The sequence below is a fragment of the Syngnathus leptorhynchus genome, chromosome 1 (assembly GCF_054491065.1).
Source record: "Syngnathus leptorhynchus isolate UIUO chromosome 1, UIUO_Slep, whole genome shotgun sequence".
Lineage (NCBI taxonomy): Eukaryota > Metazoa > Chordata > Actinopteri > Syngnathiformes > Syngnathidae > Syngnathus > Syngnathus leptorhynchus.
Genome location: NC_141195.1, coordinates 5,841,118 through 5,866,925, shown reverse-complemented (window position 1 = coordinate 5,866,925; position 25,808 = coordinate 5,841,118). Strand labels below are relative to the sequence as shown.

Sequence of the window (25,808 nt, the reverse complement as noted above, 5' to 3'; positions counted from 1 at the left end):
ACTGTCTCTGTGGTCTAGACAGACCAGAGACAAGGAGGTGAGTGGACGGACACTGGCCTCTTTGGCTATTTCATTTACAGGAGGCAAACACCCTCTAATAAGGCAGCAAATCAGACCCATGTGCAGTAACGGGCAACAGGAAAGCCGGGGTGGGGTGGGGTGGGGTGGGGGCTCCAGTTGCTGCTTGGGTTTGTGAATAGACTGTTTTAGTTGAACATCAATGAGGAAAAGGTGGCAAGTACATGGTGAGCTCCTATTAAAACAACATTTGGTACTTTCAAAAGACTTTCAACTGGATTTCCGATTTTCCTATAGCTTTCCTCGCAAGTTCAGTGACAGCACATTTCCCCGGGCCACTTGACTAAACACAGCAACAGGTTTGAACCCAGTCGGAAAGGACAGCCGAGTGCAAACATACATCTTGTCTTTCGAGTGTCAGCTGAGACGAAATGATGTGCTGGAGCAGATTCTTTACTTATTTATTTTCTTACAGATTGCAAATGCAAACGTTTAAAAAAAAAGGATCTTAAAGTGCAAATAATAATTAAATACATTCATTTAAATAACATAAGGAAGTTGATAACACTTCTGTTTATTTATTGTGATCAGTGGGGTTACAATAGTTTTAGATTTTTCATTATAGTTGGTTTTTATTTTGTTTTAATTTGAAAATGAAAAACCCATGCCTAGGTCTTTCTTTACAGGTGTGGTCAGAAATCTCGCAGACAGACTACATGGAATGAGCTATAATTGTTCAAAATAGCATTTCGCTGTGACTCCCATACAATCTGGAAGTATTTAAGAAACACAAGCCTAGAATAGGTTTCTTGGTGGACAACCTTATGCCAAGGAGACAAGAGGCCCTCATACTGACGTCTGATGGTTACCAGGCTGTTTGACGTTTACATGGCTAAACCCTGTCTCAGGCTTGAGTTTCCTCTCAAGCTTCTCTGCCAATAGGCTCAGCTGGAATTGTTCATTTCACGGTGGATAGGAATGAACAACACCAAGAATAGAGAAAGTTGTTTGTTGACATAATGCTCCGGAGTCGGCTAACGCACCAATTTCAAATCTGTACCTTACTTAACACATTGCTACGCCTCCTTTCCTACGAGCTGTGGAGACTCTTGCCCCAACCGGAATCCACCCTGGATTCGACCCTCCAACCTCAGAACAAACCACTTAATTTTTCAGAAATTTCGTTTCAAAGTTGAGGTCAATATCAATAGTATTGAAGCGTTGCACCTCATCGTTTTGGTGAAAGAAGTACAGACTATCATTCATTGATTTTTGACTGAACAGAAAATGCAGCTGTATTTGATACCACACGTGAAGGATTATTTGAGTTTTATTTATTTATTTATTTTTTATTTTTTTTTTTTAAATTTTTTAAAACTGGCATCAAAATTAAATGACATCTCATATTTGATCTAGACAGAACAGACCAAAGCCAAGGTCAAACCCATTGCACAAACAGTCAGCAACAGCGCGTGATTGATTCACAACATAATTAAAGGAATTGCATTTAAAAGAGCAACTGGAATACTCTTTGATGACTCATCGGATAACGCGATCAATGCATCCATCTGAAACTTCCCCTTTGATCTGAAACCTTGGCTAATAATCTCTGCCGATTCCAAGGTTTGGGATTGAAGTTACCGCTAATCGGGTGACAGAAAGGAATCACTTCATTCTTTTCAAAATTGCAACACAATACAATTATGACTTTTACAATAAGTGGCAAAAATCTAATCACTTAGAAGGGTTAATTCATGCAACCTTCTCAAAGCCGATACTCCAAAGCTGTTGATGCACCAAAGCTGTAATGACATTGCTTTTGTGTTATGGATCATGTTATGACTTTGAGGAGGTTAAAGTAAAAGGCCATTCATTTCCCTATAGATTGCAAAGGGAATTGAGCTCTACTGAATCAATACAAACCAAATCAGTGTAAGTCAACAAGAATCAAAAGGAACACGGTCCACGGGTGGTGAGTTCTTTGAAAAGAAGGAGCAATGTGTCGTCTGACAAAGCAGAGAAGCAAGTAAACAATGTGGTGATCGTGATTTATCTTTTACGGCAGGCTTGTCAAACATGTTCCTGTTTTCAAACTAGAAATAGTATTATCGCAAATGTTCAGCCGACAAGTTACTTTAGAAAACCGCAGTGATAATGACAAGTACTTGGGTTTCCAAAAGGACCTCGTCCAAGATGCATAGGTCATACTAAGTGGGGACGGCGGTGCTACAGTGGGGAACTAATAGACTTCCTGCATCTGGTTTTCATTGTAAAGGGGATGTGTGTTTTGGATTAAATTGACATTGATTCCTCTGTTTTTCCTAAGACTCTAAAAATCCTTTACAGCTTGGCCATGTGGTGATTAACTACCATCCGTCCCTCACCTCCACCAGCAAATGGGCATGATGGTTATAAAAGATGTAATCAGGCTCTAGAATGCCACGTTGCTTCTTATTTCTGAGGGAAGCTGGAGAGGGTACAGAAATCTTACTGTGGGCTAATTATACGTATACACTGAGTGACATCTCCACTCCATGTCGACAGAAGCAGTGTGATATTGCATTGCTTCCACCTTGCTGGCTTCTTGACATCTTTGTGAGGCTTAGGGCAGACAGCAGAGACCTCAGAAACCACAATGTCTCTGTTGAGGCACACAAGGCTGCGTTCTGCTTCACGCTCCGCCGCCTTCTGCCACCGCCCAGTGCCATTATGCTGCCAACACATGCAATTACAAGAAGTCATGCGGCACGTGCCGCAACGCGCACACACAAAAAAAAAATGTAACGAAGGAGACGTCCCTGGGTTGACAGTATCACAAAGAAGCCTTAGAGGATGAATGCTGCAAGTTATGCGCATGATTACCACTTCCATATAACCTCCAAAAAACAAACAAAGAATCACCTTAACAATTTAGGATTCTGAACTCAACATGAACTTTTAAGGCTCAAGAGAACGTCTACTGCTCCGCAGCCTTGGGCACATCTGGTCTTTAAGGGCTCGGAGGGTCGATCTGACCCTGTCTGGTAACCAGCTGCTTAGGTGCGCCACTCCAGGGCCAAGAGGGACTAACCTTTACTTTGGAGCCAAAAAGAAGCTTAAACCTGAAAGACCAAGTTGGGGCCTTGAGGTGAATATACCTCTCCCTCTCTTTGTAGGTTTGTGTTGAGGGTTGCTGCCTTGGAATTCCGTAGAAGGAGTAATTCTCGGAATCCTTTCATGTCTCGAGATAATAGAAGGACTTGGAAGCTACAGACGTATATACCGACAAGCCACAACAACATTATGGTTGTGCTACAATTGGTGGGTGAACAGCTCCCAGCTAATGAAGATATTTTTAATGGGCGTCCAGTTGATCCTACATCCAATACCGGAGGTGTATGAAATCTTATCTTTATAAAGAAAATAATGGACAATTGTTATTCACAATGTTGACATATAACATTTAACACAATGTTTACTATTGCGGTTGTAGGTAATCAGTCAGTGGTTTAGAACTGTTAGCACTTGGGTTACAAATTATTGACATGAAAAATCCACAACCACAATAATATCAACATACTGTTAAATTAAGAACTCCTTGAGAGTGTCACTTAAAACTGAAGCCTGTTCTCACCCGCTGGCCCATTGTAGAAAAGTTAAACTCCGCAAGTTAAGTAAAACTTCAAAAGTTGTGTTGATTTGATGGCGCCTGATTTACGGGCACAAACTATATAAAAAAAAGACTGGTAAATAAAACAGTTTGATATAACCTTCATACAACCATTTTTGGGCAATTACACACCTGCACGTACGTCAGAAGCTGAGCACATGAAATGATCCACTCGCAACTGGATGTACTTTCTAAATGGCTTGGAAAATAGCCCTGCACTGCAGATCTAAGTGAGATACGCCGAGAGGGAAACAAGCGAGGGAAAGCCTGACTGAGGAAAAGAAAGCCATGGCAGCCTCTCTCAGTCACAATTGGTAACCTCCGTTGAAGAGGAGGGCAACAGACTTCTTTGTAGTGGTGCGGAGCATTCAACGAGCCGAGGAAGAACCCATTGAACTTCTTTCTGGCTCTGCCACCAGTGAGCTTCATACACGATGTCTTTTACTTCACGGTGTAATCCACAAATCGGAACGACAAAATTTCGATATTTGCAGGATGTCGTTCTACACGACTAATTTGCCATCATTCTTATTTATGATCAAACCAAGGAGGTGCAGGTGTTTTTCATTCAAATGTACATTAATGCTGGCATCAATGCACTTTAACTAAATGATTGATGAGGTTTATGTGATTGTGCTACTTTGTGTGTCTGCGTATAAAAGCAGACTCTCCATGAATAACGGGTAATGGTTTTACCTGAGTGTGAGCTCTATCGTCGAGCTGGTTACATTTCCACACCAAGGTGACGAGAAAACTAAAAGCATGACGAAGGAGCTTTTGAGTGCACTTGCATTGGATAAAAGGATATAGGTCAGGTGGATAGCTCGAAAGCAGGGGTGATGTCTATGTTTAGCAAAAGGAGACGCATTATTTAATAGACTTTTAAAATACTATTTTCAGTGTGGCTAATGTGCACAGCGTGCTGGTGAAATATCAAACCATGGGAGAGTACTTGACCCAGTGGCACACTCAGAGCTCTGAACTCAGGGTCAGGCTCTTCAAAAATTCACTCTCTTTTTGTCAAGCTAATTAAAAATAGCAGATTTTTTTTTCCCTAAAACTAGACTAGAAAATTGCATGGATTGTGAAATGAGAAATTTTTCAATATGTCATGCACGCATTGAAATAAGAGCCCTGGGGCATTTATTAGCATTTGTGATGTGACATGAAAAGCAGTGAATGTATGCATTAATGTGGGTAAAGACCGTATCTCACTGAGCCACGAGCGTTAGTGCACGAAGCAAATGTTGGTATTTCATCAGGGTTCCTAAAAGGTTGCAAACAGTCGCAAACGGTTGCTAACAGTTTTATTGTCGCAAAGAATTTTTTGATTTGCGACAAAGTTGAGGACAATTAAAACTGATGGCGAATGTCTAGCGAACATCCTTGCATCTGTTTGTGACCTTTAACAGACCCTGATCATAAAAAAATAAATAAAAAAAAATCAACTTTCAGGCCATGCGCAAATCCTTGCTAACCTTTGCTGCTCAGTCAGACACCCGCTTAAATGTCTCTACATATTAACAGTGAGCACAAAGTGGCTGATTTACATGCTTCTCAATACTTGATTTGAAGCACCGTAGATAGCATCAGCATTGATTAAAACGAAGACTAAACATGGCATCAAAATCAGTGGCATCCATTAAAACAAATCAGCTTTGATGTACTGATTGATTTTTCCCACAGTAACTTTAGACTTGAAGATTTTGATTTGAGACTTCCTTGTGACTTGTACATGCTGTATGTAACCTACTCATACCGCTAATCCCTATATGACAAGGTTTTCTTGCATAACTTCAAAAGACAATTCACTTGCAGAAAAAACTGGGAGGAAAGAATTCAAAATCACAAACACTCACTCATACGCTGACACGCACACACTCACTCACACACTCACCTAGACAATTGTGCCCATCATGTGCCAAGCGGAAGCCATCATAGCATGTGCACCTGTAATTTCCCGGAATGTTGATGCACTCATGGACACAGCCACCATTGTATTCGGTCGCACACTCGTCGACATCTGCAACAACAACAAAAAACACAACAACAAATGAAATAGCATTAAAGCAAGTACTTAATGGTGCAAACTTGTCATGTTCCAGTTAATAAGTGGACCATTGTGGAGCAGGAGTGGCTGCTAAATATATACAATTACCGCAACACTACCAAAGAATCATTTCAAAGTGGTTTGATTATTTATTTACAATTCATAGAGTACATTATTATGCATGATGATACAAAGGAAAAAAAGGGTGCATACGAAAAAACCATTAACAGCAGAAGGTAAGTTCACGAGTGCAAAAAGCAAAAAAACGTTCTCACATAAAAACGGAGTGCAGGCTGACGTTTACAGAAAGATCACAGATTGGTTTGACAGCGAGAGTGAGGCTGTCCGTAATGGTTATGATGATGGGCGCTGGGCCCCACTGAAAAGCCCAGGACGAGATGGATTGCGAACACTGTGCGCATCCACTCAGCACTTGCTGGCCCATTTAGGCCCTATGATCCTGCTCGTTCAGCTTCACTTTGAGGCTGCCGCTCTCAAGGCTTAATTAGACTTGACAGCGGAGGGACGGGACCAAGACAAAGGAACACACTTTGCTCCCCACGTCTCTTCTTCCCACACATCAGCGCCATTTGCCAAGCTCTGCACAAATACACCCTTCACTTGCCCATTTGTCTTTTACCCAGGAACACGCAAAAACATTTGGCTGACTAAATTACAACAGTAAGATGTGGCTCACAGTTATATAGAGTAAGTACACTCCCCTCCAAATGTGTTTGTATTTTTTTTATTTCTTTGCTGACCCCTTGTGATATTCTTGGCCAAGGAAAAAAAAATCCTAGCTCCGCCATCATGTATATATTTTGCAAACAAACTTAGAACCCCCTCAGATGACGCATACGCATATTGAAAAAAAAAAATACATCAAATGGATTTTACCCTTGATGCACAACGTACAAGTAGTGAACATTATGAAATCAATAGTGATCATTTTGATTATAATTTTCAGTGGCGCATTTGCTAATGAGATGACTAATGTCCTAAATAACCGTGAAGGACACTTCATCACTTTCACCCCCGTGCCCTTCAAGCGTGTATTCACCTTATGCATAAATCTGCCGCTATTGGAGTGTCTGCGGTTGTCACTCAATGCTCAGATTGCATGAGTACACTTTGACCACGCACCCGCAAAAGTCATCGAACCACTTGCATTTGATGGTTAAGCCAAGGCTTCAAAGTTTGTGTATTGATCAAGCATGGCACGAAACAACATTTCCTGCCACGGGAGGAAAAAAAAAAAGAGACAACCTTGTTTTCTTTCATTGCATAGTCATGTGACTAGCACCTTAACTACAATTCAATAGGACAAGAAATCGTATAAGTAATGGGTATGTTCTCGACACCGGTAACTCAAGTAACTCATATGTATTATGTATATAATAATATAACTTGGAAAAAGAAACTGAACCCAACTACTTTATCATTGTACTTGCTTAGCAAAAACAATATTTTCAAACTGTCCGCTAACCCTAATCCCCTGATTGATGCACTCTGAACATTGCACAAGCAAAGCTTCACAAATCAATCTTGAAGGGCCAACAGGCAAAAAGCCATGGACGTCACCCAACCAGTAATAAAAAAGAAAACATTGTGATTACGGCTTTGTGATAACACAAATAAGATTTGTGAAATATACTGATCCAAAGTGTTTGAGTTTGGGAGGGAGCAAAGTCTCTCAAAACCCCTGATGGAAATAACCCCGACTGCTTGGCTGTGCCTCGGCCGCAGTCTTAATTCTCTCCAACATGTGTATAGGAAATTTACTGCTTCATTTCGTCTTGTCATAAAGTAATACTTGGCAACCGGCTTTTCTCATCCTCTGGCCACTTCTCTTTTGCTCGCTTCTCTTCGGTCTCCCGGCTAATGCTGAGTGCAGCAGAAGCTCTTATCAATTCAAAGTGATAAAGCAAAATAAACATTAGGTGGACATCTTTTAGAGTAACTTTTCTCCATGGTCCCAAAAGGACCCAACAGAATGTTGCGCCTCCTAACCGTGTGTATGTGTGAAAATTCATTCAGAATCTTTTACCTTCACAATGTTTGCCGTCTCCTTTATAGCCCGACTTGCAGATGCACTTGTAGGATTTCAGTGTGTTCTGGCAGATGGCGTCGATGCTGCAGTTGTCGAGTGCTTCTGCACACTCGTCCACATCTAGGAAGAAAGAAAGAGGTTGTGAAGTCGATTCAACCACAGAAAAGAAAATCCATGTAAACCTCAATTGACTTTGACTTGTAAAACGCAAAGTAAAGCGGAGAGCTAAAATGAAGACGGGCTCAATCTGCATATATTTTGATGGAACGGAGGCGCTTCTCTTTCAAAAGGTTGTAAAGCACAGAAAGAGGAGAGAAAACTTTTGTTATTTGTAATATTTTTCTTTGAACACTTTTCTGCCAATCACATTCAAACTCATTGAAAATTGTAGCACGGAACTGACTTTTTCTGGGACTATAACAAAACATTTTTTTAATTCAGCATAAACAGAAACAACAAACGTCATTCATTGGGGCCATTTGATGTCAACTGCTGCTAATGTGAAATGCTAATGCTAGTGCAAATGCTGTCAATGGGATGTGGTACTAAAAATTCATGAGTTTACATACCATTCACAGTTCAATAGGATATCAATTAGCAAGTACGTGTGTGAGCATTCAGCAGGCATGGTAATGCCCATTCACTTTAGGTGTTTTGTTTAGATTTTTGAAGACTGGACCAAAGACCACAAAGCTCCAAAACCCACAATCAAAAAATAATATACTCACTAAAAAAACAAACAGAAGTTGGCCTTTAACGATCTGATAAATCAATTAGCCACCTAAACCAGTAACTGTGGTCTTATGTTATTTTCTTTAATTCGTGTAGATTTACACGTAAACACCGTCTGACCCATTTTAAATATAAAACAAACTTTTGACATTTTTCAGTGACTTCAATTGAAGTATTCCGTTTTAAGTGCTAATTACTCCCATCTGAATAATTCAGATGAGAATGTGATAAGATAAGCAAGGAAATGGATTCAAACAAACGCACGGTCTGCTCAGCCTTTACGGAAACCCTAATCCAGCCAAATCCTGGCTAACTAGTCCAGGTGTTGAGGATTACCCCTCGGCACAGAGGGGAAGGGCAGTTTAATAAGGTTTACATAGCTTCCAATATCCACTCTTATCACAAGTCCTCTGCAGGAGTCGGCTGATCCCACTGGGAAATGACCTGCAACATAAACCCTCACGCTTAGCACGTTGCCTATTCCTGGAGGACGCGAGGGCCGCTGTGGAGATGAACGCTGTAACAATGCTTGCATGATCGTAATCATAAACTGGAGCAGCTCCATGATCCATTTGGTTTGCGACTGCACTGGGAAGAACATCAAATCAAAGTTTGTGCTATGAAAGTTTCATAAACTCGGTTTTATTTCAGCAAGAACATTGAGCTCCAAGGTTAGAATATAAAGGCATAACAATGTTTTCAGACTCCCTGTTACAGCTCACTGCAGACCAGAAGATTTAGTTTAGTAGGGATTAATCACCTTAATCATTCCGCTGATTAAATGATTGACTGTAACGATGTACGGTGTTCAAGTAAGCGAAGCGTTCCTGTCATCAGTACTTTATTGTCTAAAAACATTTTGGAGCACTGTAAGAAAATGGAATTCGGTTGTAGTCGGGGTGGTCGTGGCTCCATTCCTGCCAAGTTTCCTTCTGGCCATTTAGAAATGCAGAAGCTCCCCCAGTTGCAGTATTGATTTATAGTATGTGTGAAGATTTCAACATCTCCGGTGTTGTAGCCTTGGTCTACGCCGGGGATGGCGAGTGACTAAGTCATCTTTTATGAAAATGTCACTTTAGCTAAATCACTGGACAATGGTAAATGAGCTTTCACTTTTCCACCTGTTTAGGCCCTCAAAGCGTTTCACACTGACTCCTCATCTTCATCATCTTCTAACACTGTCAACCATTTTGGAGGTAAAAACTGCCGGTCCAGTGTTCAGATATCCTACTTATGATGTTCCCATTGGATCAATATATTTAATTTCCCATGTTTTCTGCTAAGAAGCACTTTGACTTGTATTCAAACATTTAAAGAAGAGATTAAATTTGATTTAATGTGGTTATGACAATCCTCCAACAATCTATGCCACGTAACAGACTACTGGAATATTTTGGGAGTTGTGTAAAAAAAAAAAAAAAAAAAAAAAAAAAGAACCTGACTTCATTTGTTGAAACCACCTAAAACCGGTGGAAAATGTAACTATGTAGAAATTATAGGGGGGGGGGGGGGGGAAATCCCCTTCTAATCAATGACAAATGGGAAATTTGTCATACCGCTGTATATTTCTTAAAATCGGTCACCAAAGGAAATGCCAACCACCAGCCAAAAGACAATTTTTTATTTTTTTTTTGCAGTGACACGAAACTTACCAAAATGAGCAGGCTGGGAAGTCAAGCAAATATACAACTACCCCGTTGCCTTTGGTGTTAGCTACATAAACAGAAATAAACACAGTAATGCCAGTCGCACGGACTTGGATCATGGTCTGACACGTTATTGTTTGCAAGTATGTACCCATGAATAAAAACATTCCAATGGACAACAAAAGTTGCATATGCTCCAAATTGCTTTGGCAAGGAAATAAACATGTCAGAGTCAATACATCCTTCGGTGCAGTCTGAAACCCAAATGCCGCTTGCTCAGTAATGCCGCTCTGGTAATTGACTCATGCCCAAGATTAAAAGATTGGGTTTTCCCAGTGAGTTTCTTTCATTCTTTTGTGTTGAGGAATCATACTTGTTGGGAACAAGTTAGGCCAGCGGAGGATGAAGCCAATGCGTTGGGACAAGGGCGAATAAACAAAGTCAAAACACACACAAAATACCAAAGAAGAAAGGGCTGTAGGGGGAAAACCCAATGACATTTAGTTGAAATAGTCTCCACCAGAGAACATGTTTTCCATGAGGACACCAAAGCTCTCCTTGTTTTGGCACATTTAAAACTAATTCGTTTTAGTTTGAAGGAACGAGCTGTGACAAACAAATTTAACAGAATTATCGGTGATCTGCACTTAAATGTTAGATGAAAATAATTTAGAACTCTTATGAATTCAAGACAATGTTAAAACAAAAAATGGGACTTGTTTTGTAAGCCTATATAAATCGTCGATGAAGCGGGACGCCTTATAAAATGTTGCCTGGGGCACTACATTGGCTCGGGCCAACCCTGCTCACTACACTGAATATTCCCGACTCAACAAAGAGGAACTTACAAAAGAATGTTTGGATAATCGTCAACGTTTTTTCATTGGGGTTTATGAACTATATAACTGCTTGTTCTCCTGGATCTGATCCAAGTGTATCTTCTGAAACATTTTGAATTCCAGAACATTTTTGAATGAACCCGCCCAATCCTTGTTATGGCCACATTCAACTCTGCGCTTCCTGCTATAAGCCGCTCGCTACGGAGGTGAGACCTTGTCAGAGTTGCTTTTCCTCTCTGATTTATTAGAAGGCCAGGGATAAGAAGCAAAGTGAACTAGTGGGGGGTGTTAGTTGGAATCAGACGCGGAAGGGATAGCGCGAGTGTGTGGGAGAATTGTAGGGACTCGTAGGTGTGCAGTTCAAACATAGGGCAATGTTTACTTTGAGCGCTCAGACCATTGCTGCTTGCTTTGCAGCCAAATCTGCCAACACCCACCACACAACCTACCCCCCAACCCGCCCTCCCCAAAGCCTTCACCTTTCCTCCTGGTGCATGAGATAGACTTGAAATACAGGCCAGATGCACACATTTGAGCTCCCATGAGCTTCTTGTAGCTAGGGAGTAAGGGTGGAGGTCAACTGCAAACAAGGTGTTCTCGGGTTTGCTTTACTGCATATAATTACGCAAGAACTGTAATACACCTGCACAGTGCATCAGGGTCAAAGCCGGATACGCATGCTAGCTGACTTTGGGTGAGAAGTGGGGTACAACCTGGACCATTCACCGGAAACAGTCATACTTTCAGACAATTTAAAGTGAAACTGGCTGACCAAAGTCCACACAGAAAGGTCAAAGATGAAACAGATTTGAACCCCCAAATTTTTGCTGAATACCATTTTTTCCGGACTATAAGGCGCACCGGACTATAAGGCGCACCTTCAACGAATGGCCCATTTTAAAACTTTGTCCTTATATAAGGCGCACCAGACTATAAGGCGCAGCATTAATGCATCATGTCAGATTTTTAATCCAAATCAAATCATTCTCCATTTTATCTTTTTTATTTCAACTTCAGATGCAACAAATTACTTTATAATCACAAATTAATGATCCATAGTCTTTTTGATTTATGATTCATAGTCTTCAGCGGGCCACTTATGATTGATTTCATGACACAATGCTTCAGGCCAGTTTAAATTTAGGAATTTGGTCGATATATGGCGCACCGGACTATAAGGCGCACTGTCGAGATACCGTAGCTTCAGCGCTAATCACGTATCAACAATACTGCTAGCCACCTAAATCAGATGCACAGGAAGCAGGCACAAAGTAAGGAAGAGGACTTGAATCAGGTCTAGCTGTGTATTTATATATTAAAAAACTTATAATAAAAAAAGGGGGGGTTGATTCTTAATCCGCAAAGACAAACGTAGCCCCGAAATGGTTTGATTAAATGCAGACATCAACACGGACACAAAATTTAGCATCTCGCTCCGCTCCACCCCGGTCTCGATTGCCTTGAGCTAATGAAGGGCCACACTGTTGGTTGTCCGACCAGCCTTGTGAATAAAAATATCAACTGCTTCCATTTGGAATATTTACACTCATCCTTCACACACTCTAAATGTTTAGGAATCACCACCGCTGACTGATCCTTTGCGTTCAAGAAAACGGTGATCAAACACTTCCCAGCCCTCCCTGCTTATGTCCACCAACCATGAAGAAAAAATAAAGAAGAGCATGCCAGTTCACTTTTAGAGTTGCATAGTTGGGTTCATAGTTGATCTTTGTGCTCTGACCTGGCACATTTCCAACCGGTTATCCGGTTGCTCTCACTAGCGGTGTTCATGCCAGGTCAGCGTGTTTAGCCGTCTCATGACCAGGCTGGTGATGTCAAGCCTGAACAGAAGCATTTCACCACTTTCAGACACACTGGCGTTAGAACGTGTTGATGGCGTTTCAGAGAGATTTATTTCGCCGGGGGTGGGGGTGGGGGGGGGCAGTGAGGACAACCCGCAGTGTGGCGCCTGTAGTAATTGCCTGCAGGTCAGTTTGCAACCAAACACTGGTAACTCTGAAAGACTGTACGCTGTTTGATGTTTTGTGACCTCCTGGCGCTGCTCCAGATGCAGCTGCTGCCAATCGCTCAATAGACTCATTTTTGATTCAATAAAAGGCCAGGCTGACAATTTGGTTCTGCTCCACGACTCATTTAACACTTTATAAGCGCAATTTACTAAACACCTGAAACTAATACATGCCGTAAATAGATAGCTAGTACATAAGAGACACGTTCAAAAGTCAAACTAATAAATGCACTTGCCTAGGAGGTTATCCATGGTTGCCATGGCAATGGCAGACACTAGTCTCCTTAGACACTGCACTAAGATTGGCCTCGAGGCAAAGTTGTCATTTGCTGATATGAAACTAGTGCGTAATGTCAAATGAAGACATACAATGTCATAAAAGAAGCTAAGACTGGAACAATACACTTGAACTATATTTCCTATCAAAAGATGTTTTTATTTTTAGATTTGTAACTTTTTCTAACTTTTTCCCAATATTGAAACTGAACTACTAACAATTTTTTTAATTACAGTTTATTAATGAATACATTTTTTTTTACATCAATGCATATTTTAGAGGTTTAATATGGTGCTGATTCCATTTTATTCATTTTTTGGAAGGGGTCTTCAGTGACCTTTTACTGTTTGATTTCATAATAAGGGTTTTTGAAGTTCCAAGGACTCCGGAAGATGTTGGAAAATGCAAAAGACCTGTTCATTAAAAGCCTTTGAAGTTTGCATTACAATGAATGAACTCGGTGCATCTCTGCAATTTTAAACCTCTACCGAGAATCTGGTCCTTGTGCCTATTTTTTTCCTTGTGCCTTTCCTTTTGGCATGCGGTCCTAACAGACCAGCTCCATATGGAAAAGATTTATTGCAACAATTAAGCTAATATTTAAAAAAGAAAAAAGGCACGACACACTTTATTTATTTTTTTTAAAGACCTTACTAGATTATTGAATACAAGCAGTTAGCAGCTGGAGTGGTGCAAAATGAATTTGTAACATGCAAAGGAATGTTCACCCTCCATGGCACGTGTGCGCCTTAACAAATCTTTGGCCCATGCAGTTTATTTTATATGGCTGCAGGGTGGTAGTTAGTCCAGCTGTACACCTTATATTTATACAACAGGAGTTAACTGACATGACACTCTCCCTGCCTGCACGCAGTAATTACATTCACTGGCGGTCACTTTAGCCAGCTACAGTACCAACTAGAAAGATGGCAACATAGCAATTACAGCAAAAGTGTGATATTTTTAGTTTGTTCCTGTCCAAGCCAGTTATACGTAAAGTGAATGCGTCTCTGTGTGAGTTGTGAAGCGGACTTTTGAAATGAAAGGTTCGGCAGCCTGGAAATGACTGAATGGGCCCCTCGTTTAGAAGTTGCGAGACGGAACAATTAACAAACATCTGTTTACAGCGACGTATTAAGTGCTTAATGGGGCTTGTCACAGAGCGGCAGTCGGTTTCAATAAGGGAACATTGAAGAACTGGAGAAATATTGCTTTTAACCCTTTTACTTGTGAGAAATTTACTCGAGTAAAATAAATAAATAAATAAGATGAACTACTTGAACTGTTGGAGTTAATATTAGAAAACCGTCAGTGTTATTAAATTATGTCACATAAACTGTGTGAAAACTCGTTTATTTTTTGTTAGCTTTGCAAATGAGAGATATTATCTAAGTTTCTTAATAGTTGCTCAACTAAATGATTAACCATTTCATTGCTGTTTTATTACACGATATGAATTGAATCATTCATTAATGAAAGTTGAAGCCTAATGTTCCCGGTCACAGTGAATATTGAATGAAAATGATGAATGATGAATGAAAGAGACGTTGGTGCTCAATCAGCCATTTGTCACATCCCATCTTCTCCCAATATGTCATATATTGCTGGTGTCTGACAGAATCCTCTTATCTCCAAAATCATCACGTGTCAAGAGAAAATGGCATTAGCATTGGATGACGAAAAAAACAAGCCATGTTTAACACTTTTGATTGATCTTTTTTTTTTTTTTTAAATACCACCTACACCTCAGGACTGACCAAAAGCATAGATTTTTGAAAAATTATTCAATTCACCAAAATGTGACTTTTTTTTTTGTTTGACTTTTATGTTTGTGTCAACTGTCACATTTATGTTTGATTTTGATATTTGAACTGTGCTGGCAGTGAATGAGTTTAAATTGTAATATGTATTGGTGTATAATCTTAGAAGCATATCTTGCCTATATTGTGGCCAGTCAAAAAAAAATGACCAGCAAGATAGACAAAGAACAAGACCACAGCCCACATTTTTGTTCCTTGTCCGTGTTGCTTTTATGTCCTCTTGCTCCAACACTGCAAGATGTACAGAAGAGCTCAATATACAGAAGGTGGCTCAGCGTTTTTCTCATGCCTATGTCCATTGAGGACCTCAAATTCATTTCTAATGACCCCTCTCACCCCTCCCACCCCTCCGTGCCTTGAATGCACTGGTGAGAACCCACCAAATAAATAACTTTGCTCTTTCTTTTTCATGTGGACTCCTTGATGTATTGGCTTGGATTTCCCATTACTCAGCAGAATAAAAGCATTTCCTTTCACTTCCAACAGTAAAGTTGGCGCTCGCCGTTAGGAATGTAAACACACGCAGTCTGTAAACAAGGCTCTCTGTGACCCCAACCCCCTCAAACATCACTGACCACTACAAGACTGGCCTAATGACGTCCCTCTTTGACACCCCCCCCCCCCCCCCCCAGCCGTCCCCGCTTCATCGCCCAAAGAGCGACACGGCTATGTCATTCAGCCCGCACGTGACAGGAGTACGAAACGGGCCTACGAAGATGACAATCCCACTCATATTTCTGAAAGATCCTCAACATGTCCCATCAGTTAGTAACAGAAAAAACAAATGTGGGCTTTGCGGTGGAGGGAGGCGGGAGGATTGGGGGGGTAGAGGATTAATGATCTGCTGCAGCTGGCTGAAGAGCAGCAGAGTGATTCCTCAGAAAGCGCTGGTGAGGTCGGAGGGGAGGTGGGGTGTTTTGGAGGTGAGTTTCAGACTCGAGGAGACAGAGAGCCTTCAACACCACCTCCATCCTCCCCCGACGGCGATGCTGTCAGCGCGCCGTCGCATCTGCGTGCAGGACAAAGGCCACTGACGGGGTGAGAAGAAGATGGAAGCAAGGGGAGTGACTTCTGTCATTTCAACCGCAATGCCGCAGTGCAGAGACGCATCCCAGGCCTCATTTGGAACATCTTGTTCAGATTAAAGCTCCACAAACAAACAAGCTAGTTTGAATGCTTTCTGCGCTCACTCCCTCCCTCACTGACGCCAGGCACTGTCGTCCTCGCACGGGCTCCCTCTTCATTTTTCGGATGCAGTACAAAAGGTTCACTCCCACAGACCTCAATAGACAGGATCCTCCACACTTTGTGGATTTGGTGTCATCTGATCATCCCGTTAGGTCACTGTGGTCTATTAACGGCCTTTTACTTTGTGTCTCTGACACAAAAGCTAAACATGATAGAGCCTTGAAGTCTATTGTCCCCAAATTTTGTAACACACGTCTTTTTGAGCTAACAAGCTGTCTCTTTAGTGGACTTTTAGGTGCAAATTTTCAATCAAAATTGCCCTGGAAAGTAGCAAGCATACTTGTCTGTATATGAAAAAACATGTTTACATCTACCAGTGGCGACATGGTAGCAAGGGTTAAGCAAGTTAGCACTTCTGTTGTAACACTGGAATGGATAAGCACATGAATACTGTTTTGAGTTCTTCACCAAAAAACAACAACATTGTCCCTGAGCACCGTGAAACAATTTTGATTTACAAAAACTTTCAAAAGCTGAAACAGCAGACAAACTAATCAGGATGCAAACTCTTAGATCACATTCTAGTGGTTTGGTAAATTCCCCTAAGAAGCAAGAACAGGACGCCTTGTCTTCCATTTCGAAATTATTGACTTGCATAAATAAACACTCTTCTGCTAGTCTTTATATTGTATGTTATTTTTCTCAGTTCATTTATATTGGTGTTGTTACTCGAATTAACTAACCAAGTTCAAGCTGAAACTAACGGAGTGAATGAAGCCAACGAATGCACTGGCTCAACACCAACAAAACTATGTTATGACGTTCTGTCTGGGAATAATCAATGTCTATTCGTTTTAATGAGCAGTAAAGTTTGTACTGAATCAATGTTCCCTCTAACTTTTCATGCGTGACATTCACACAAACTCCCTGAACATTCCTTGGACCACGGTAAGCAACATCAGACTTGCACACAGCGGTCAAACCAGTATCGCAACAGTTCAAAACCCGAGATCATAATAAATTACACGATGTAGGTATGTTAGAAAAACAAACAAACAAACAATCAAACCACCTCGATATCAAAATAGAGAATAGCATTCAAAAGACATTTGTACGTTGAATAAAATGAGCTGCAATTGGTAAGAATCAGTTAAAGATTAAGGATTGCATTTTTTTTGGTCGTGAATTGGCTCAAATGGACTTTTCTGGAAATCAATGAAAGTAAATGGGAGTGAAAGTGAAATCGTCAAAAGGTAAATGTTAAGAATATTATTACTAATGACTCCGGTAATCGTGTTGACTTAGCCTTTATATTCAAAGTCTTTGGCGATAAATATGAGACTGTCTTCATTGATCAGATTGTTATAACAGATTTGAAAAAGCAGGATCAAGTGGTCTTAATTGCGTAACTCACATTGCAAGAATTTATGTGCATTGCATGACACATCCGACACTTCATAATGTGTCATGTGCTTCAATTGTGCAAAGGGTATTCTCACTCGAGCATCGGGGCACTTTTCCCCCGGTTTGTTGGTGAAATGGCGGGCAGACAGCGCTAATGCTGGACAATGCCGCCTCGCGCATTGACATACTGTCAAACACATTGCAATTATCTGCCAACTATTTTTGCTCCAGGTTGGTTTGTTTTTTTGAAATATCCAGGACAATACAGACAAAACGAGTTGGCGAATGGCACTTGTCACCATGGCAATAAAATCCACGACAGTAGCCATAATTAAGTCGGACACAATTTTTGAAAAAAAAATCTGTAAGAGGTGAATACAAAATTGCAAAATGCTAATGCAGCTGTCCCAGCTCTTACATTTAAATAAGCAGCTGATAATAAGAAAAATAATTGTTACCCCGAGTGATTAATTTAATCAAACCCGCAATTTCCATTACAGTATAAAACTCAGATAGCTTCAGGACTGCATCTTAACACGAGCTTGGAAAGAGGAAAATGTCGCTCTTAACCATTCCACCATTAAGAGAAACGTGATTGACAGACAATAAATGCTTGGTGGTGCACTGGCACCTCCAAACATGGAGATCATTGCTCATACTCCACGATTTAAAAAAAAAAAAAGCCACGGTATCAAAAAAATAAAAAAATAAAGAAACCTTTTCCATAAAGGAGGCTCATTTGCGAGAGTGGGAGCACTTGTGCCTGCAAAGTGCAATCATTTATAGCCAACCTACAATCACTCATCGCTGCCAAACACCCTCACACCCACTGATCAAAGTTTCACCGTGAATCATCCAGCATCGCTCTTGGACAGAATTGCAATCGAATGTGTTCACCACTCAAGTAATGGCAAGATAATCATCTGGGCGCTCCGTCGCTGCTGTGTAACAACACGTACGGTGCTCTCGGCGCGCCGCTTGGCAAGCAGATGCTTTGCGGTCGCGTTTGCCGAGTGCCTAAAGCCATGCCGAATCGATCCCCTCGACCCCATCCGTCATGGCCGAGCGAATGAGAGCTGCCTGCAGAGGCAGACGCAGACTAAGGGGAGCTTCTTGTGACCAGACAACACTTTGTTTTGGATGAAGGCTATCTAAAGGTTAGGACGCTCAACTGGTTGAATTAGAGAGTGGGGTGGCTGAGCATGGCCGGGAAATAATTGTGGAGCTGACAATTTCAAGAAGCTAGAAAGAATCCAAATGAGAAACACTTTCCAGAAGGTATCAAGATAGTTTTCGCAAAAGGAAACTTTTTTTTTCCCAAGAAGAACAACTTTTAGGAAAATGCTAATGTTGGCCCTATATTGTGGAGGCCATAATTGAAAACAATACTTAACAAAATTTAGAATCAGACCCTGAAAAGGATTCAAGGCAAAATGAAAACAAATCCCATTCATAAATCAATTCTAATCTAATATTTGCGAACCAACTGAGATTCAGATTTGAAGCCAGCTCAACTTGGCAGGGCAGACTTTTGCATTGTCTTGTTTTCAAGGCACATGCTGCCTTTGAGGGAGAAAGTCAAACAACTCAGCCAACACCTCCGCAGGAGTGTCGCTGGCTACTGCACAAAATACACAGATGATGAGAGAGAGGACAAGACCAAAATCTTTCTTTTGATTTTCTATTTCACAGACCAAAGGGTGTCGGTTAGGTGGGTGGACATGGCTTCTTTGAGAAAAGATGCATGAGGTCTTTTTCATTCTCTCTTGACCAATTAATTGCTCTGCCTTTTAGCACTAGCTCAAGAAACGATGCCAACATACGTGTGGTACAAATCAAATTGTGAACTTTGGTACCTTTCACCATTTATTATTATTATTATTATTTTTTGGACACCATAATGAAACCATGAATTTCTGCTACTTTCTTCATTCACTTTCCCAAACTTTCACATTTCCAAATGCAATAAATATTTGTATATTTTCGTGTCAAAAGCACTTAGTCCCAACCCTTTTTGATATGCAAAACTCTGAATGGCTTGGTTTGTGGTGTGTGCATTTGCGTGTGCGTGTGTTCGTATAGCGTTGGGCTTCCCTATGGCCGAGTAGGAAAAGCGGCGCTACTTCATTAAATGCAAAGGAAAGGAAGCCAAGACAAAGCAAACAAAGCAAGAGTTGGTTGAAAAAGGAAAGTGAATGTCGGGGGTGGGTGGGCTCGGGTGGGCTCCCCTCCCTCACGCTCTCTCTCTCTCTCTCTCCCTCACTCTCTCGTCTCCTCTCCAGAGTGGTCGGCAGCATCTCTAGGTAAGCAGCCCCGTCACTCGGGGTTCTCATATTGCCAAGGCCGCCCGGTTCCCACAGTGCGAGCGGACCGAGACGTGGCCTTCCTCCCCACTCGGGCGGCCCTGTGTCTTTAGACCCCCAGGCCTTGGAGCAGAGGTTACACCAACACAGCCAAGCACAGCAACATGTCAGGCCCACACCAACCGTTGCCTTGGTGCCGGCCGCCGCCGCATTAGCTCTTGACTGCCTGGCTGCCTGCGAGGAAAGTGATTTGCCGCGACGTCTGCGGCTCCCCTCCAGCCTTTGCCGCCATGCGGCCGCTCCTCTCGGCACACTTAATCTCTCTGCTTTCAGCGCCATTCTCCTCTTCTTTGTCATCCTCTCCATCACATCCTCAAGTTCTTCCGCCCTCATTCCACTGCACCTCTTCCCACCCCTCTGAGTAATGACTTATGTCTGAAGTGCCACGATTAGTCTGACAATGACAAAAGACAAAGATGTTTGTCACACACGCATCTGCCTTGAGTAAGTGTTGAGATGACGAATTGAGCATTTCTTTCCAGCTTGTCCACTCGTCGTTGGCACCGATGTCGAGCAAAGTGGTGGGGGGGCGGTTCAGGCGCCGACAGGCCGCACAATGCTCTTGGTAAGTGGCCCCGAGGCCTTTTCGGTGGCCGCTCACTGGTGACCCACAAACAGGTGCACGCCATTTCACATCTATTCCACTCTATGAGGCAGCGTGTCTGATGTTGTGGAGAATAAAGTGAGGAAAACGTAGTTCTAATAGCAAAATGTAAATATTGAGTTTTCCCACAAGTAGAGGGGGGCAGACCACCCAGAGTGCAAAATAGTCACCCACCCCCCTTTTTCTTTTTTTTTTTTTTTGCCTTGTCGACAGCGCGAGAGATGTCTTTTTGTGTGTGTGTGAAACATCACCAACCCACAATCAACACTCACACACAAACCATTATGTGTCTTTCTTTGCATGCAAATACTTTCTGGCAGGCCCGGCTTGGCATTTTGTATTGTGGGAACATGAAGTGACGAGGGGGCCGGGCGGGACGGGGATCGCTGTGGAATACTGTGCCTCGTTGTTCCACGCAAGGTGTCGGGAATCGAAGGGGATTGAGCCCCGGGCCCGCTTGTGTGCTCTGGAGCATTTCTCACAGGACAAGGGAGCAAGAGGGCAGCTCGGCACTGTAGCTGCACTGTCTGACACTCACAGGCTCCTGCGTGTGTGCGTGCGTTACAGCCAGGTGTCAAATACTTGTCTGGACTGTGACAAATGCCTCTCGCTAGTCTCGCAGTAAGTACCTGCAAGCCTATGAAACATAACTGCTCACACCACTCAAGATCAAAGTCAAGCACTGGAATGACAGCAAACTTCATTTGACTTGAGCGACTGTCCTCTGATGACTCAAAGTGAGCGCAAAAGATGGGAGTCGACTGCTTGAACTCTACGCGTGCTTCTTGCATTTCTGAATAAAATGCTTTGAAATGTGTTTTACAAATATTTCCACTACTTTAAAGTGCTCAGTGGGAAGCGCGGTTAAATGCCCGTCATTAGCCATGCATCAAATACGTTTGTTTAAAAGGACACGCTGCAGTTTGGCAACACCACAAAAAAAATAATAAAAAAATAAAAAGCCTACAGAAGCTGCACTTAGATCATAAGTGCAGAAGGTGACAACTTACCTTGGCTGGTTTTACTTCCTGAAGCGGACTGTTGGACAAAGGCGACCAGGCAGAAGCCAACAAATCCAAGGCTCGCTCGTATCAAACCGTGCACATACATGCTCACTTTTGCCTGCAGTTGAGCACTTTAACCAAGATCGACGAGGTGCGGGGAAGCACGGCGGAGCTTGTGCGCGCCACCCAAATTCTCCTGTTGTTATTCCTCGTGGGCGCGCGTGGACCAGGATCCAAGGCAACCCTGCTTTTTTTTCTGAAATCAATGTATTTGTTTATTGATTGATGGATTTATCAATGTATTCAACCCGTTTATTTTAGTTTCAAGTTGTCGTCATTGCGGACTGTCCGACAACGCGGAGCGCAGGGAGGCTTATCTGTTATCATGTTTCGAGGCAGACCGATGTCATTTTAAGAGAGAGAGTGAGAGAGAGAGAGAGAGAGAGAGAGAGAGAGAGAGAGAGAGAGAGAGAGAGAGAGAGCCAGAGAGCCAGAGAGCCAGAGAGAGAGAGAGCCAGAGAGAGAGAGAGAGGGAGAGAGAGAGAGAGCCAGAGTCAGAGAGAGAGAGAGAGGGAGAGAGAGAGAGAGCCAGAGTCAGAGAGAGAGAGAGATGGGTTAGTGCGACGGACTTTGCAAGAAAAGGGGAGGAGAGAGGCGTCCGCGATGCACTACGGGCTCTTCCTTTCCCTATCTGCGCAAGATCTTTGCATTCTTTCTCTTTTTATCGACAAGCTCCATGCAGGTCTGCTTACCTGCATGGCTTTTGTTGCGTGCGTGTACCTCAATGATTGCACATGAGCAAAAGCAGTCATTCACACAAAATTACGACGGACAGACGGACAGGCAGACAGACTGACAGGCAGACAGAGAGAGCTAGAGAGAGCTAGAGAGAGAGAGAGAGAGAGAGAGAGAGAGAGAGAGAGAGAGAGAGAGAGAGAGAGAGAGAGAGAGAGAGAGAGAGAGAGAGAGAGACCTACTTAACCTCTACATTATCTGAGACGATGCCCATGGGGGGAATTATTTAATTACCCCAAAAAGTCCCGCTGTAATTGGTTTATTATGCTGAAACAGTTCCAGCTGTCGAAAATCCAGATCAAGGTGAATTAATTCCTCAGGTGAACAATCGGTAATTGTTTACAGAAACAGTGATGAAAGCTTTAGATAATCACCAAAAGCAATTACGTTCTGTGTCATCAGGTTCCAGAACCTTGACAAATACCATCTTATCTGTGTAATGAGGAGATGCAGCTCAACTGTCACATTGCCCTGCCAGAAAGCAACAGCGCACATTTGGGCCCAAACGACACGTGGTATTAGGAACATGTGAGGAGTTAACAAGTTGAGAGGATTCAAGATACAGTTCACTTTTAGGTACTTGGGGCCTCCAGACCACTGCAGCGCTGCAAATTCAAGAGGGCTGAGGTTTGACGAGTCCCGTGAATCAAAATCTCTTAATACCGCAAGCGCAACCCACAGTGTGAATGTGTCACATTGTAGGGCTCACGAGTGACAAAACATTTGCTTTCCAGCAACATCCTGCACAGTAAAACAAACAATAAAACTCACGACACCTACTTTCATCTGTCACATTAATGCCAAAATTAAAAAGTCATTTGTTTCTGACTTGCTCGATGATTCTCATCGCTGCTTCCATCTGTACTTTTTTGTCTTCTTCATCAAATAGAATTACAACTTCAAAACAAGGCTGACTGGAGATCTTCATGGCATGGTGTTGAGGGAACAACATCTAAAAATAGTGATTTACAGTCAAAAGGAGGAGAGAAGATCATTCTTCATTATCATCTGTCTAATCAGAACTGGAGCAAGATTCAACAAAAATAACGTCACCCCTCGCAAGAAACATTCAAATGAGCTCGGTGTGCATGTTTCGCCGCAAAGCAGGGCTCTCGTTAAATGAGATATTCAGCACAACAGAACAATCTTCGAAGAAATCCCAGTTTGCACCCACACAACACAATCAACATGCAAATGTGCGGTGCAAAGCCGAAGCATTCAGTGTAATTAAAATAACTCCCATCAGGGATGTGGATGCATACGAATCCCGTGTCCTTGTGTGTACATTTTTGGATCACGGAAAGCCCTTGTACAACCAAATGAGCTCAGAGAGTCACTGGGGGAGTTTGAGAAAGTCACAATATGGCTGACACACCGCCTGAGCAGTGAGTCTTGCGGTGGGATCTGTGCACTTTTCATGGCAACGCTTCATTAAATACACGTGGGCCTCAGACGGGCATCACGCTGTGCACCAAAAGGAGTTATTTTTACGTCGACAGGGCAGACGCATGAGGGCAGGACCGGGTGATGTTTCATTTATGAGCCACATCATGAAATACACACCGGCTACGGAGGAGTTGGACAGCAGGAAGCCGCCCAGAGACCCTCGAGCATCGTTAGTATTGATATTCAGTTTTGTAGGTAAGAAATAATTTATTTTTATCACACTTTCCCAGGTTTTCAGTTTGTTAAATGTAAAATACAAAATGAAAAAAACAAAACAGCAGCAACTATATGGGAAGTATGACAGGACGACCCCGACATCAGTGCTACTTGGACCTAAGCAGATGTTTGACAAAAATGCCATTTTAAATATGGACAAAATATGAGCGTAAGCGCAAAATACTTACACTAATATTTAAAAGCCAACTTTAAGTGCAACCACTCATTTTACACATTTTTCCACAATAGTCAACACACTAATTTTTTTTTTATTATTATAAAAGTACGTTGTTCATTATTCTATATTATTGCATACCTGCAAAAAAGGCCTGCTCAGGTTTTTGTATAGGGCTGTGTAAAATCCGTTGTAGGTGCTACTACGACGGGTCTGCCATCTAGTGGTGATTGGTGATATTACAAGTTAAAACTATTGAAACTACAGTTGGCCACTGAATATTCATAATTCGCCACATATTTTCTTTTAGTGCATATTTATATTGTTTTATCTTTCTCTGAAAAGTTCAGACTTTACATGAAGGATTTGGGTGATTAGGGTTAGGGTTAGGGTTATAAAATGTTGCCCTAACCCGCTCTACTGATGAGCCCAGTTACTTCAACCAAATTGAATTCTAACTTTACTTAAGACAAGCCAAAAACATGTGGCGAGCTGATTGTTGATCCAAGCTGTGTTTTCATTATGACGGACATATCGCACAAAGACAATACTCCAACAGCTGCTCGGAGAAGATAAACAGAAGATGTATGCATGTTGGGAAGCAAGTGTAAGTGCCTCGCACTCCACTACGGCGCTCCACTGAGCGAGGAGCCTCGCAGCGAGCCTGATGTTCTCTCCCAGCTGGTCATAGGCAGAGACACATATCACAGGTCCACACTTGCTTTCTTCTCACTGCCAAGGCTGAGAGCTCAGAACCTTGTCCACTTTCACCCCATTCCTCCCGGCGGGCGCCGCATACCAACACCGCCGCAGGCCCAGCAGGATCTCTCGGTACTCACCATGCCAGCACCACAGGGGAAGCGGAGTGGCTTTTGGGAGCTGCATGCATCACGGGTCAAGGCTGTGGGCTTGCCCAAGGAATTCTTTCAGACCGCAGCCTCAGTCATTGGCACTTAACGTGGCGCTACAGAGTGCAAGAAGTGTCACACACAGACAACCTGTCTCACTTAAATCTCATTTTGCAGCACCATTGCTGAAAAGGACTCCGGTGGAATAGGAGTCATTTAAACAAGAACAGCAAAAGCTCAATAAGGGACTACTTTCTCCCAACTTTCTTCTACTGGGAGTCTTGCTTTCATCCTTCTCTGACCTACTTTCATTTTCAATTCCGACATCAATTCAAATGTTGAATATGTTTTCCATTTATCGAGCCCATCGACTTGGGATAATGTCTCTAAAATAGTTCACCATTCACTACTTTCCACGAACGTGCTACTTTTGTCTCACAAAAATTAGGTTCGGGTTGCTCTCAGACTTTTCTTGAGACCTAGCTGTTTCTACAATGTTTAAGCAACAAAATCCACCTGTTTTGAGCAATCTCAGGGTCTCAAGTCACACCCAGCCACAGCACAGCTTTAGAAAACTGGTGAACTGTGATTGGTGACCTGAGACCTTGCAACTGTGATGAGATGGACAAAACCAGATAGATTTGGCTTGTTTAAT

General features: G+C 42.3%; 1 protein-coding gene across 4 annotated transcripts in view; it reads right to left on the bottom strand.

Annotated features, from left to right (window-relative positions):
- scube3 (signal peptide, CUB domain, EGF-like 3) overlaps window positions 1–22,113 on the bottom strand; it is a 62,014-nt gene extending 39,901 nt beyond the window's left edge. For all 4 annotated transcript variants that reach the window (XM_085915253.1, XM_085915260.1, XM_085915269.1 and 1 more), the window contains exons 1-3: window positions 21,680–22,113; window positions 7,765–7,887; window positions 5,565–5,690 (exon numbers count right to left, since the gene is read on the bottom strand). In XM_085915253.1, the coding sequence (XP_085771379.1) occupies window positions 5,565–5,690; window positions 7,765–7,887; window positions 21,680–21,779 (349 nt within the window). In that variant the 5' untranslated portion in view covers window positions 21,780–22,113. The remainder of the gene's footprint in view (window positions 1–5,564; window positions 5,691–7,764; window positions 7,888–21,679) is intronic.
- Window positions 22,114–25,808: the final 3,695 nt, after the last annotated feature.